At 56.2% G+C, this 11,703-nt stretch overlaps 1 protein-coding gene across 1 annotated transcript; it reads right to left on the bottom strand.

Annotated features, from left to right (window-relative positions):
- Nucleotides 1-1,451: 1,451 nt before the first annotated feature.
- Nucleotides 1,452-11,406, bottom strand: PAQR5 (progestin and adipoQ receptor family member 5). Its single transcript, XM_036389694.2, has 9 exons — nucleotides 11,347-11,406; nucleotides 9,036-9,092; nucleotides 8,227-8,401; nucleotides 7,605-7,732; nucleotides 6,593-6,792; nucleotides 5,125-5,251; nucleotides 4,354-4,450; nucleotides 3,390-3,519; nucleotides 1,452-2,856 (listed from the first exon to the last, which is right to left on the bottom strand). The coding sequence occupies exons 3-9, from the start codon at nucleotides 8,272-8,274 to the stop codon at nucleotides 2,633-2,635; spliced, it is 954 nt and encodes a 317-aa protein (XP_036245587.2). The 5' UTR covers nucleotides 8,275-8,401; nucleotides 9,036-9,092; nucleotides 11,347-11,406; the 3' UTR covers nucleotides 1,452-2,632.
- Nucleotides 11,407-11,703: the final 297 nt, after the last annotated feature.

Below are 11,703 nucleotides of genomic sequence, written 5' to 3'. Positions count from 1 at the left end.
GGCCCGGGGCTCGCGCTGCGGGGCTGGCAGCGGTCGCGCGCCCGTGAGATTCAAATCCGTCCAATCAGCGAGCACGGCGCCGCTGACGTCGTCACGCACGGCACGTCACCACGGCAACGCGGAAAGGGGCGCGGCCCGAGGCGCGGGCGCCCCCTGCTGGTAACGGGGGTGAAGGGGCCGCGGGTTCGAATCCCGGCCCCGGCCGGTCCCGTTTTTTTTCCCCCCGCTTTTTATCCGTTTAATTCCGATCTTTCAGGAAAACAGGTGGAATGCAGACCGTTTGCAGGGCCAGGGCTTCCCTGTGTGCCTGCCTGGAGGTGAATCAGTCACTCAGTTCATTCCCAACCTGATGGAAACAAGTGAATTCCCAATCTGTTGGAAAATGAGTGAATTCCCGACCTGTTGGAAATAAATCCCAAACTGTGGAAACAGGTTAATTCCCAACGTGTGGAAAACTAGTTAATTCCCAACCCAATGGAAATGAGTGAATTTTCAATCTGTTGGAAATGAGTTAATTCCCAACCTGTTGGAAATAATTCCCACCCTGTAGGAAACGAGTTAATTCCCAACCTGATGGAAATGAGTTAATTCCCAACCTGATGGAAATGAGTTAATTCCCAACCTGTGGGAAATGATCCATGGTGGAAAATAACCGTGGAAATGTGGTGCTGGGACATGTGGGAAAAATCCAGCAGAACAAGTCCAGGGAAAAGCAAACTTCCTTCCCAGGGAATTGATTCCAATGGGGAACTGGGGAGAGGGATTCAATTTCTTTTAAATTCCAGGGAATTCCCATTTTTAGTCCAAAGTCCTGAATGTTTCCACAAGGCTTCGAGGATATTTAAAGAAAAAAAAAAAAAAAAGCATAAAATCACCTGGAGGAGCCTGAAGATCCTGCTTTTTTCCAGCTTTTCCAAATCCTCATGGCTTAGGACGGGTGAGGGAGGTTTGCTGGAATTTCATCCCCAATTCCTTTGGCACTTGCTGTGGATCAACATTCCACAAATAAATATCCCAGTTTATTTCCTTGGAACAACTGGACACGGAGTTTTCAGTTCTCCTGGGAAGGGAATTGAGGAAAATCCAGAGACCTTTGGTAAAAAGCAGGAAAAATCCTCTCCCTGTGCCACTCCAAGATCCAGCATCGCCCATTCCATGGGTTCAGCCGGAGGATTCTGTGGAATTCTGGCATTCCATCCCCTTTGGAATGCAGTTTTCCCAAAATTCCCAGCACTGGCGAGGACGGGAGGATTTCAGTTCAAAAGTTGAATGACCTGGAATAATCCTGGGATGATTCCCGATGTTTTTCCGGGCTCTCCAATCCCAGCTGGATTCCTCCCTGGTCACAGCAGCTCCCAAAGTAAATAAACTCTGGAATTATCAGCAATGATCTCCAAAGGAATTCATTTTCCCAGGAATATTTTTATTATTAAGCAGAATAAAATCAGTGATTTATATTAATTTTAAAAAAACCTTTGGAAAAACAATTCCAGCGCTTATAAATATCCCGAAAATCCCGCTCACCATTCCCAAGGATTGATTTATCCCATATTTAACCCGTTCATCCCAGATTTTATTGTGATATCCCAAATTCCAGCAGCTCCCAAAGTGCAGCAGTCAGACCTCGGCAAAGGCAATTAAAGGAAATTAATGGAAGACCCGTGGGATTATCCAGGAAAATATTCCCAAAGAACAAAGCGTGTGCCGTGTTCCCACAGGGAAATCCAAGAGGAAAACCTGGATCTTGGAAAAGCCTGGAGCTCCAGGCTCCTCCAGCAAAATCCAGGGGCAGCAGGGAAGGAAAACAAGGAACAGCAGAGGGAAAATCCTGGGAATTCTTTAAAATTCCAGGCTGCTTTTAACCCTTGAGCTGTCCCAAATCCTGCTTTTCTCCCAGCATCCCCCCATGGATCCCAATCCCAAAACATTCAAAACCTTTCCCTAAAGGATGCGGGATCCCAGGAGGTTGGGGTGTGGAGCTCTCCCAACTCCCACCCCAAATCCCAGGATCCAGGATGGAATTCCTCAATTCCTTAATTCCATCTCCCCCCCGCCCGTGGAAACTTGGAATTCCCACGGCAGTGAACTTCTCAGGATTTCCTGGAATGAGACCCTGGCAGGGCTCTCCTGCAGGAATATCCCACTGGGGCTCTCTCCTGGAATCCCTTCTCCCGGATAAAGAGTGAAGCCAGTGGGAATTAAACTGGGAGGGAAACTCCAGCCCCTCCATCCCACCTTTCCAGGCACTTGGGCTGAGTGCAAGGCTTGGAATTCCAAAGGATTTCCACATCCCAAGGGAAATGGGGAATTAGGGAGTGCTTGGCTGCACCAAGAATCTCCCAGCTGGCGATGCCAACATTCCCTGGATTATTTTCCAAGGCAGACCTGAGGGATCCTGGATTCTTTGGGAAGCAGGAGCGCTTCCCTCTCTTTTCAGGGATGAAATCCTGATTATTTGACGCTTTCCCTGTGGATAACAATGGTATGGGAAACATTTCCCAGCCCATCCACGGATAAAACCGGTGCAGTTTTCCCTTGGGAAATTCCCAAAGGAATATTTCCAGACTATCCAATTCCCCCATGGATACCTCTGGAATGGGACTGCTCCTGGAAATCTGAGGCAATCCCTGATTTAGTGGGATTTTTCCCGGGAAGGAGGCTCTGGGCGGAGGCGGTGGAAGCAGACCCCGAGGATGGCCAGGCTGGCGGCCGCCCCCATTCCCAGGGATCCGAAGGTTTCCAGGGAAGAGGGAAGCGGGAGGCGGCCCCGCCGCTCCGCCATGTCCATGGAGACGGCTTCCAGCTGGAAGAGCGTTCCCAGGATCCCGCAGATGTGGAAAACCTGGTGGCTGTGCCCTGCAACAGAAAACTCTCTGAGAATTCCATGGAAATTCCATGGAAATTCCATGGAAATTCCAGGGGTGTTCGGCTGGGCCAGGTGGATTCCACGTCCCCAGAATGCTCTGGGGGCTTGGAGAGCTCTGGGATAGTGGGAGGTGGCCCTGCCCATCCAAAACATCCCAGAATTCCAGGATTCCAGGATTGACTCATGCTCAGCACGCTTCATATTTGTGGGAATATTTATCCCACAAATTCCTGCTCCTGATTGCTGGAGTTTTATCATTATACAAAATCCTATTCCCAATTCCTGGGGTTTTATCCTCCTTGTAATTCCTATTCCCAATGTCTGTGGCTCCGAGGAATTTATTCCCTGGATTCCATGGGGTTTATTCCCGGCATTCCCTGGGTTCATCCTTGGGACCCCATGGGGTTATTCCTAGCATTCCCCTGGGGTCATTCCTGGCATTCCCTGGGTTAACTCCCAGCATTCCCGGGGTTTATTCCCGGCATTCCCAGGGTTTATTCCCGGCATTCCCAGCAATGCTCACCGATGAAGTCGAAGCTCCCCGGCGCCAGGCGCTCAGGCAGGCGGGAGGTGAAGCTCAGGAAGGTGAGGAGGGCGCAGAGGCTGTGCCGGGAATGCAGCGGGAGCGAGGCCTCGGAGCAGCTCCGGGACAGCTGCCGGCAAAAACGGGAGCGATCCATCCATCCATCCATCCATCCATCCATCCATCCATCCATGGTTCCATCCATGGTTCCATCCATGGTTCCATCCATCCATCCATCCCTCCATCCATCCATCCATCCATCCATCCATCCATCCATCCATCCATCCATCCATCATCCATCCATCCATCCATCCATCCATCCATCCATCCATCCATCCATCCATCCATCCCTCCATCCATCCATCATCCATCCATCCATCCATCCATCCATGGCTCCATCCATCCATCCATCATCCATCCATCATCCATCCATCCATCATCCATCCATCCATCCATCCATCCATCATCCATCCATCCATCCATCCATCCATCCATCCATCCATCCATCCATCCATCCATCCATCCATCCCTCCATCCATCCATCATCCATCCATCCATCCATCCATCCATGGCTCCATCCATCCATCCCAAAGGAGCCATTCCCAGTTCCCCCCTCCCCTCAACCCCACTCCAACCCTGCTTCCCAGAAAAAAAGCAGGATTGATCCATCAATCCCAAGGAGCCATTCCCAGTTCCCCACTCCCATCACCTCCATTCCTGCCGGCCCAAATTCCCACCTTGCTCCAGTTCAATCCCTGGAAAAGTTTAATCCCTCCCAGCTTCCCAAGGCAGGAATTTTCCAGCCCTTTGAAGCGGGAGGAATTCGCCGGCAATGAGAGCAGGAAAAAATATCCCAGGGCCTTTTCCTGCCGGAGTTTGTTTGCCTTTCAAACCCCGAGCTGGGCCTGTTTTCCCAAAGAATTCCAGGCAGCTGAAATTTCCCAGGATTTTGTGGGATACACACCCTGTAGAAAACTGGGATGCTGTCGAAAATGTAGGGATACACGAAGGCCAAAGTTCGGAAAGCTTTGCTCAGGTGGGGCCGCTCCGCCTCCAGAAACCTGGGAAACACCGGGAATTCTGTGTGGGATACACTGGGATACACAGGGAATTCCACATGGGATACACAGGGAAACACAGGGAATTCCACATGGGATATACTGGGATACACAGGGAATTCTATGTGGGAAACACAGGGAATTCCACACAGGATACACAGGGAATTCCACATGAGATATACCAGGAAACACTGGGAATTCCTCATGGGATACACTGGGAAACACAGGGAATTCCACATGGAATACACAGGGAATTCCACATGGAATATACAGGGAAGTCCACATGGGATATACCAGGAAACACCGGTAATTCCACATGCAATACACAGGGAAACACAGGGAATTCCACATGGGATATCCCAGGGAACACCAGGAATTCTACATGGGATACACAGGGAATTCCACAGCTTCTCCAGGACGGTGGGCTCTGGGATAGCTTCTCTGGGATAGCGAACCTGGATCATCTCCAAGTTTCCCTCCCAATCCAAACCATTCCAGGATTCCACAAATCCCCTTTGGAACTTCCCAAAAATTCAAGCTCCTCCAGTTACTCCACATTTTCATCGGCGAATTCTCCTCATTTCCCAACAGAAAAATTCCCTCTCTCCCTTTCCCCACCTCCCATCCGGCCCAGCCCGTGAGCAAACCCCTCATCCCAAATTCCCGCTGGATCCTACCTGGAATAGCAGGACAGGCCAGTGCTGAGCACGGAGTTGAGCACGGCCACGGGAACGTAGAATTCATGGAATGTGCTCCCGACCCATTCCAGAGGGAAGACGTAGGCGGAATAGGCCAGCGCCGAGCCTGGAAGCACAGCGGGGCTGTCAGCTCCAAATCCTGGAATTCCCTGGAATTCCCCTGGAATTCCTCCTCCTCCTCCTCCTGGGCTCAGCTCTGAGCTCCGGGTTGGAACATTGGGAAGGGCCGGGAATCTCCGGAACAGGCAGCATTCCAGAGGGCTGTGGGAATGTCCTGGAATTGCCTCGTGCTCCCAGTGAGGCTCCTCCAGCTGGGTGGGATTTTTCCTCATTCCCATTATTCCAAATCCCAGGTCTGTCCCAAATTATTTGTGGCCGGAGCTGCTCCAGGCCATTCCTGAGCTCTGGACTGCAGGGATGAGGAGAAGGAAGAGCAGGAATTTCCCTCAAACCTCCCCTCTGGATGTGGCATCCCATAAATCCAGGCTAAATTCCCAAAATCCCGTAAATCTGGCCTATCCCAGCTCCTCCTGACCTCCCAAATTCCCGAAATCTCATCAATCTCCCTCGGATTTCCTAAATCCCACAAAGCCCCCAGCATTCCCCAAATCCCATAAACTCCCCAGAATTCCTCAAATCCCATCAATCCCCCGTCATTTCCCAAATCCCATCAATCCCCTCATAATCCCCACATCACATAAATCCCCCTGGAACTCCCAAATCCCACAAACCCCCTGGCATCCCCCAAATCCCACAAACCCCCCCAGAATTCCCAAATCCCACAAATCTCCCTGGATTTCCCGCATCCCGCAATCCCTCGGAACTCCCAAATCCCACCAACCCCCCCCCACCCATCATCCCCAGATCCCATAAACTCCCCCATAATCCCCACATCCCCCAAAACCCCCGCCATTCCCCAAATCCCATCAATCCCCCCGGAATTCCTGAAATCCCACAAATCCCCCGTAACTCCCAAATTCTATCAATCCCCCCCCAACCCCGGATTTCCACGCATCCCATCAATCCCCCCATAATCCCCACATCCCATAAACCACCTGTAATTCCCAAATCCCACAAACCCCCAGGAATTCCCAAATCCCCCCCCCCCCCCGGCATTCCCAGATCCCACAAACCCCCGGAATTGCCAAATCCCACAAATCCCCCCCAGTAATCCCCAGATCCCACAAACCCCCCGTAATCCCCACATCCCACAAACCCCCCCAATAATCCCCACATCCCACAAACCCCCCGTAATTCCCACATCCCACAAACCCCCTCAATAATCCCCACATCCCACAAACCCCCCCAATAATTCCCACATCCCACAAACCTCCCCAATAATCCCCACATCCCACAAACCCCCCGTAATCCCCACATCCCACAAACCCCCCCAATAATCCCCAGACCCCAGGAACCCCCCGTGATCCCCGTGTCCCGTGGCGCTGACCCAGCCCGTAGATGCTGAGCGCGGCGTAGTCGCAGCAGAACGCGCGGTGCCGCCCGCGCCCGCCCAGCGCGCCCAGCGCGTGCGCGGCGCTCGAGGCCAGCGGGTACAGCGCGCACGTGCCCAGGTAGGCCAGGAACGGCCCCGCCCCGGCCTCCGACCCGGAACCGCCCAGCCGGGACAGGAGCAGCCACAGGAAATACCTGGGGAAGGAGCCGGGGGGGAGAGAGGGGTCAGTGCCGGGCATGGTGGGCACTCGGAGGGTGTGCCCAGGTGTGTGCCCAGGTGTGTGCCAGGTGTGCGCAGGTGTGTGCCCAGGTGTGCGCAGGTGTGTGCCCAGGTGTGCCCAGGTGTGTGCCCAGGTGTGTGCGCAGGTGTGTGCCCAGGTGTGCCCAGGTGTGTGCCCAGGTGTGTGCCAGGTGTGCGCAGGTGTGCCCAGGTGTGTGCCCAGGTGTGCCCAGGGGCTGAGGGCACCCACCATGTGTGCCCAGATGTTAAGGAGCACTCACAAGAGGTGCCCAGGGATGACCAGGGGTGCCCAAGAGTGCCAGGTGTTAAGGGTTACCCACTAGATGTGCCCAGGTGTGCCCAGGTGTGCCATGGGGCTGAGGGCACCGACCAGGTGTGCCCAGGGGTGCCCAGATTTGTCCAGGTGTGCCCAGGTGTGCCCAGGGGCTGAGGGCACCCCCAGGTGTGCCCAGGGGCGTCCAGGTGTGTCCAGGTGTTAAAGGTTACCCACTAGATGTGCCCAGGTGTGCCCAGGGGCTGAGGGCACCCCCAGGGATTCCCAGTTGTGCCCAGGTGTGCCCAGATGTTAAGGAGCACCCCCAGGTGTGCCCAGATGTGTACAAGTGTTGAGGGGACCCCCAGGTGTGCCCAGGGGTGCCCAGGTGTGCCCAGGTGTGCCATGGGGCTGAGGCCACCGACCAGGTGTGCCCAGGGGTGCCCAGCTGTGTCCAGGTGTTAAGGGGCACCCCCAGGTGTGCCCAGCTGTGCCGGGGCCGCGGGCACTCACCCGGCGGGCACCAGGTGTGTCCAGATGTTGAGGGTCTCGTTGTTCATCCCAAAGAGGCTGAGCAGGCACTCGCAGGCTGAGCTCCGGGGAGGGCGGTACCCAGAGAGGATTCCCGGCTCCCGGTAACTCTGGGAATAACGGGAATGATGGGAATGATGGGGATGGAAATGGGAATCATGGGAATCATGGGAATGGGAATAATGGGAATATGGGAATGGGTATGAGGATGGGAATGGGAATAACGGGAATAATGGGAATAATGGGAATGGGGATGGGAATGATGGGAATGGGGTTGGGAATAGGGAATGGGAATGCGGACAGGGATGGGAATGGGAATAATGGGAATGGAAATTGGGGATGGGGATGGGAATGGGAATGGAAACGGGAACAGGCACAGGGACGGGAATGGGAATATTGGGGATGGGAATGGAAATGGAAATGGGAATGGGGATGGGAATGGAAATGGGAATGGGAAATGGGAATGGAAAAGGATGGGGAGCATTCCCAAAATTCCAGAGTCAGGACACAGCTGTGCCACCCTTGGGGTGACCCCACTGCTGTTCCTGTGTGTCACATCCCAAATCCTGCTGATCCCGGGATCAGGGAGGGAATTCCCGCTGACCTCGGGCACCTGGTGGGCGCGGAGCAGCCGGGCCGTGGGGCTCGGCATGGCCGGCTCCGGATGGAATTCCCAGGATTTTCCAGCTCAGCTTCCCCAGGACAGCGCCTCAAAGCCCTCCCGGCCGCATGCCGCGGGAATGGCGCTGCTCCCGCAGCGATTCCGGGATCAGGATGGCCTGGAGGGGATGAGAATTCCTGGGATGCAGCACGGGGTCCAATCCCAAATCCCAAATCCCAAATCCCACAGGGAATTGCATCCCAGCGGGACGGGGAGCTGGGATCCCAAGGGAGCAGTGAGACAAGGCTGATCCCACTTTCCAGAGGGACGGGAATTCCAACAGATCCAGAGGGATGTGGGATCACCTCGGGATCACCTCGGGATCCTGGGATGCAGGATCCCAGGAAGCGGAGGGACACGGGATCCCAGCTGGATCCCCTTTCCCAGTCCCATGGAATATCCTGGCTCCGGCTCTTACCTGATCCTGGCGCCGGCACTCTGGGAAATCAAGGGAAAACTCCGTGATCCCTCCTTCCCTCCCAACCAGGGCAGGAAAAGAGGGAAAGGAGCTCCTGCTCCAGGTGCTGCCTCAGCTCGATCCCACCAGGATCCAGAGGAATCCAAAGTTCTGGATTCCCGAGATCCCGAGAGCTCCCGGAGCCTCTGCAGCACCCTGGGCTGCCATTCCAGCTGCTCCAGCCATCCCAGATTCCCAGCGGGATCCAGCCCTTGGGTGCGCCACAGAGCCATTCCCAAAGAACCCCTTTTCCCAGCCCCTGGAATTCAGGGATTCCCTCCCACCCCGGCCCTACCTCTGCCAGCTCCGGGGTGAGGCAGCTCCAGGAAAAGCCCCGGGACACCGGGAACGGCTGGAGAGGGAGGGAAAAATTAATGAGGCAGGAGAGCAATGAACCAACAAAACCCCGCTGGAAACGCCTCTGGTTAAAGATTAGATGGGAATGGGGAATGGGGAATGGGGAATGAGGAATGGGGAATGAGGAATGAGGAACTGGGAATGGGGAATTGGGAATCGAGTGCTTCCCGGGGCTCTGGAAGTAGCGAGGTGCTGCCTCAAAGCTCCACAGAGCCTGCAGCCCCTGGATCCCACAGAATTCCTGTGGTTTTCCATGGTGGAAACAGGACCTGAATCCAGAGAAGGCTCCAGGGCGAGCTCAGGGCCTGAAGGGGCTCCAGGAGAGCTGGAGAGGGGCTGGGGACAAGGGAGGCAGGGACAGGACACAGGGAATGGCTCCCACTGCCAGAGGGCAGGGATGGGTGGGAGACTGGGAATTGGGAATTCCTGGCTGGGAGGGTGGGGAGAGGCAGGGATGGAATTCCCAGAGCAGCTGTGGCTGCCCCTGGATCCCTGGCAGTGCCCAAGGCCAGGCTGGATCTGTTCAAGGAAGTGTCCCTGCGATGGCCGGGCTGGAATGAGAGGAGTTTTAAGGCCCTTCTGACCTGGAATTCTGGGATTCTCAGAGGACAAAGGAATGAGCCCTTCCAGAGGCTTGGGCTTTTCCAGAGGCTCCTCTCAGGTGCAGGATCCCATTCTGCCCAGAGCCCCTGGATGGGATCCCTGAGCTGGGAGCACCTGGATCCATCCCGACCCAGCCATTCCTGTGCAGGGATCCCTTCCCTGTTCCCTGTTCCTGTTCCCTGTCCCCATTCCCTATTCCTTGTTCCCTGTCCCTATTCCCTGTTTCCTATTCCCTCTCTCCATTCCCTGTTCCCTGTTCCCATTTCCCTGTTCCCATTCCCTGTTCCCTGTGGGAAGCAGGAGGAGGCTCCAGGCCCGGCCTCAGGCAGGAATTTGTGGTTTGGGAGCACAACGAGGGCAGCGAGCACAGTGAGTCACTGGGGCCGGGCACACCCTGCGGGCCGGGCCGGGCCGGGCCGGGCCTGCTTCCTCCTGCTCCTCCTCCTCCTCCTCCTCTTCGGGCTCTTCCCAGCCGGGAATGGGAATGGGAATGGGGACATGGCGGGGCTGTGACCCCTGCGAGTCACCTCTGCCAGGGCTGCGGCCTCGCTCAGGTGGCTGCAACAGCTCCTCTTCCTCCTCCTCCTCTTCCTCCTCCTCCTCCTCTTCTTCCTCGTCCTCTTCTTCTTCCTCCTCCTCCTTAATTTCCTCCTCCTCCTCCTCTGCCTCCCCCGGTTCCCTGCAGTCCCACCCGACCCCTCTCGGGGCTGTCCCGGCCCTGCAGCCGCAGCTCCGGCCCGGGAGCTCCCGGGGAACGTCCCCACCTGGCACCGATGTCCCCACCCGGCACCGCCGCCATGCCAGGAGCCCGGCCCTGTCACCTTGTCACCGTCCTCTGCCCATGGCACAGCTCCCATGGCACCCTTTCCCTTTCCTTTTCTTTTTCCTTTTTCTCCTTTCCTTTCCTTTCCTTTCCTTTCCTTTCCTTTCCTTTCCTTTCCTTTCCTTTCCTTTCCTTTCCTTTCCTTTCCTTTCCTTTCCTTTCCTTTCCCCTTTCCTTTCCTTTTTCCTTTCCTTTCCTTTTTCCTTTCCTTCCATCCCCACAGCACATCTTCTCCTATGGAATCTCCTTTCCCTATGGAGCATCCCTATCCCTCCCCATGGCAGATCCCACCCCCTGGCACGGCTCTCCCTGGCACATCCCTCGCTCCGTGCCAGCTCCAGCGGCGCTTTTCCACGGGCCGGGAATATTCGGGAATTCCCGAGGCGGCCCCGTTCGCGTTTCCAGCGGCGCCGGGAGCAGCGGGAGCAGCGCTGGAAAACTCCGGGAGCGGCGCGGGCCGTGCCAGGAGCGCTCCCGGCGGGACAACGGCGGCTTTGTGGGAGTTGTTGTTGTTGTTGTTGCCGCTGGAATTCGCCGGGATCCGCCGGGAGCAGCAGCTTTTCCATGCCAGAAATCCGCCGATCCCACCCGTCCTTCCCGCGGGATCCCAGACCCCATCCCGCTCCCGAGTGAAACTTCCCGGGAATTCCGCGATCCCCCGCGCCGGGAGCCGTGGGAGGGCCGGGAATGCTCCCGCTGCCCCGGCGCTTCTTTTCCCATTCCCATTCCCCTATTCCCGCATTCCCGAACTTCCCGGGAGCCGACCCTCGGGATCAGCGGGAAGAGCTGGGAATGCCGGAGAGGGGGACAAGCCGGGACTTACGGGCGCTGCTCGGAGCCGCCGCTGGATGCGGCGTTTTCCAGCGCTGCCTCCGAATCCCGGGATTACTCACGGGGAACAAACACTGCCCACATGGAATTCCCGGCCGGGCGGGCGCGGCTTTTCCAGAGGCACGATCCCGCCGGGAAGCGCGCCCAGGGATGGTCCCAGAGCCGGCAATTCCCAGGCTGTGGGAGAGGATGAACCCCGGCTCGTCCACGGAAAAAAGGTTCCCAGATAAACCCGGAAATCGGCGCGGCCAAACGCGGCCGGGATCGGAGCCAGCGACGAGGAAGTGGAAAAAAAGCAGGAAAAAAAAAATTAAAAAAAATCAATTCCCAGCCCTGCCGAGCATCTCCC

This window comes from Molothrus ater, chromosome 13 (assembly GCF_012460135.2).
Source record: "Molothrus ater isolate BHLD 08-10-18 breed brown headed cowbird chromosome 13, BPBGC_Mater_1.1, whole genome shotgun sequence".
In the NCBI taxonomy this organism is placed as follows: domain Eukaryota; kingdom Metazoa; phylum Chordata; class Aves; order Passeriformes; family Icteridae; genus Molothrus; species Molothrus ater.
Note: the sequence above shows the minus strand (reverse complement) of the source record. Positions and strands in the feature narration are given on the sequence as shown.

Bases quoted from the DNA above. Each gene is read 5' to 3' on its own strand.
- PAQR5 (XM_036389694.2), bottom strand. From the start codon at position 8,274: ATGCCGAGCCCCACGGCCCGGCTGCTCCGCGCCCACCAGGTGCCCGAG. The intron at 6,793-7,604 runs GTGAGTGCCCGC...CTCCTTCCCCAG, and splicing joins ACACACCTGGTGCCCGCCGG to GTATTTCCTGTGGCTGCTCC. The intron at 2,857-3,389 runs GTGAGCATTGCT...TTTCTGTTGCAG, and splicing joins GGGGAGCTTCGACTTCATCG to GGCACAGCCACCAGGTTTTC.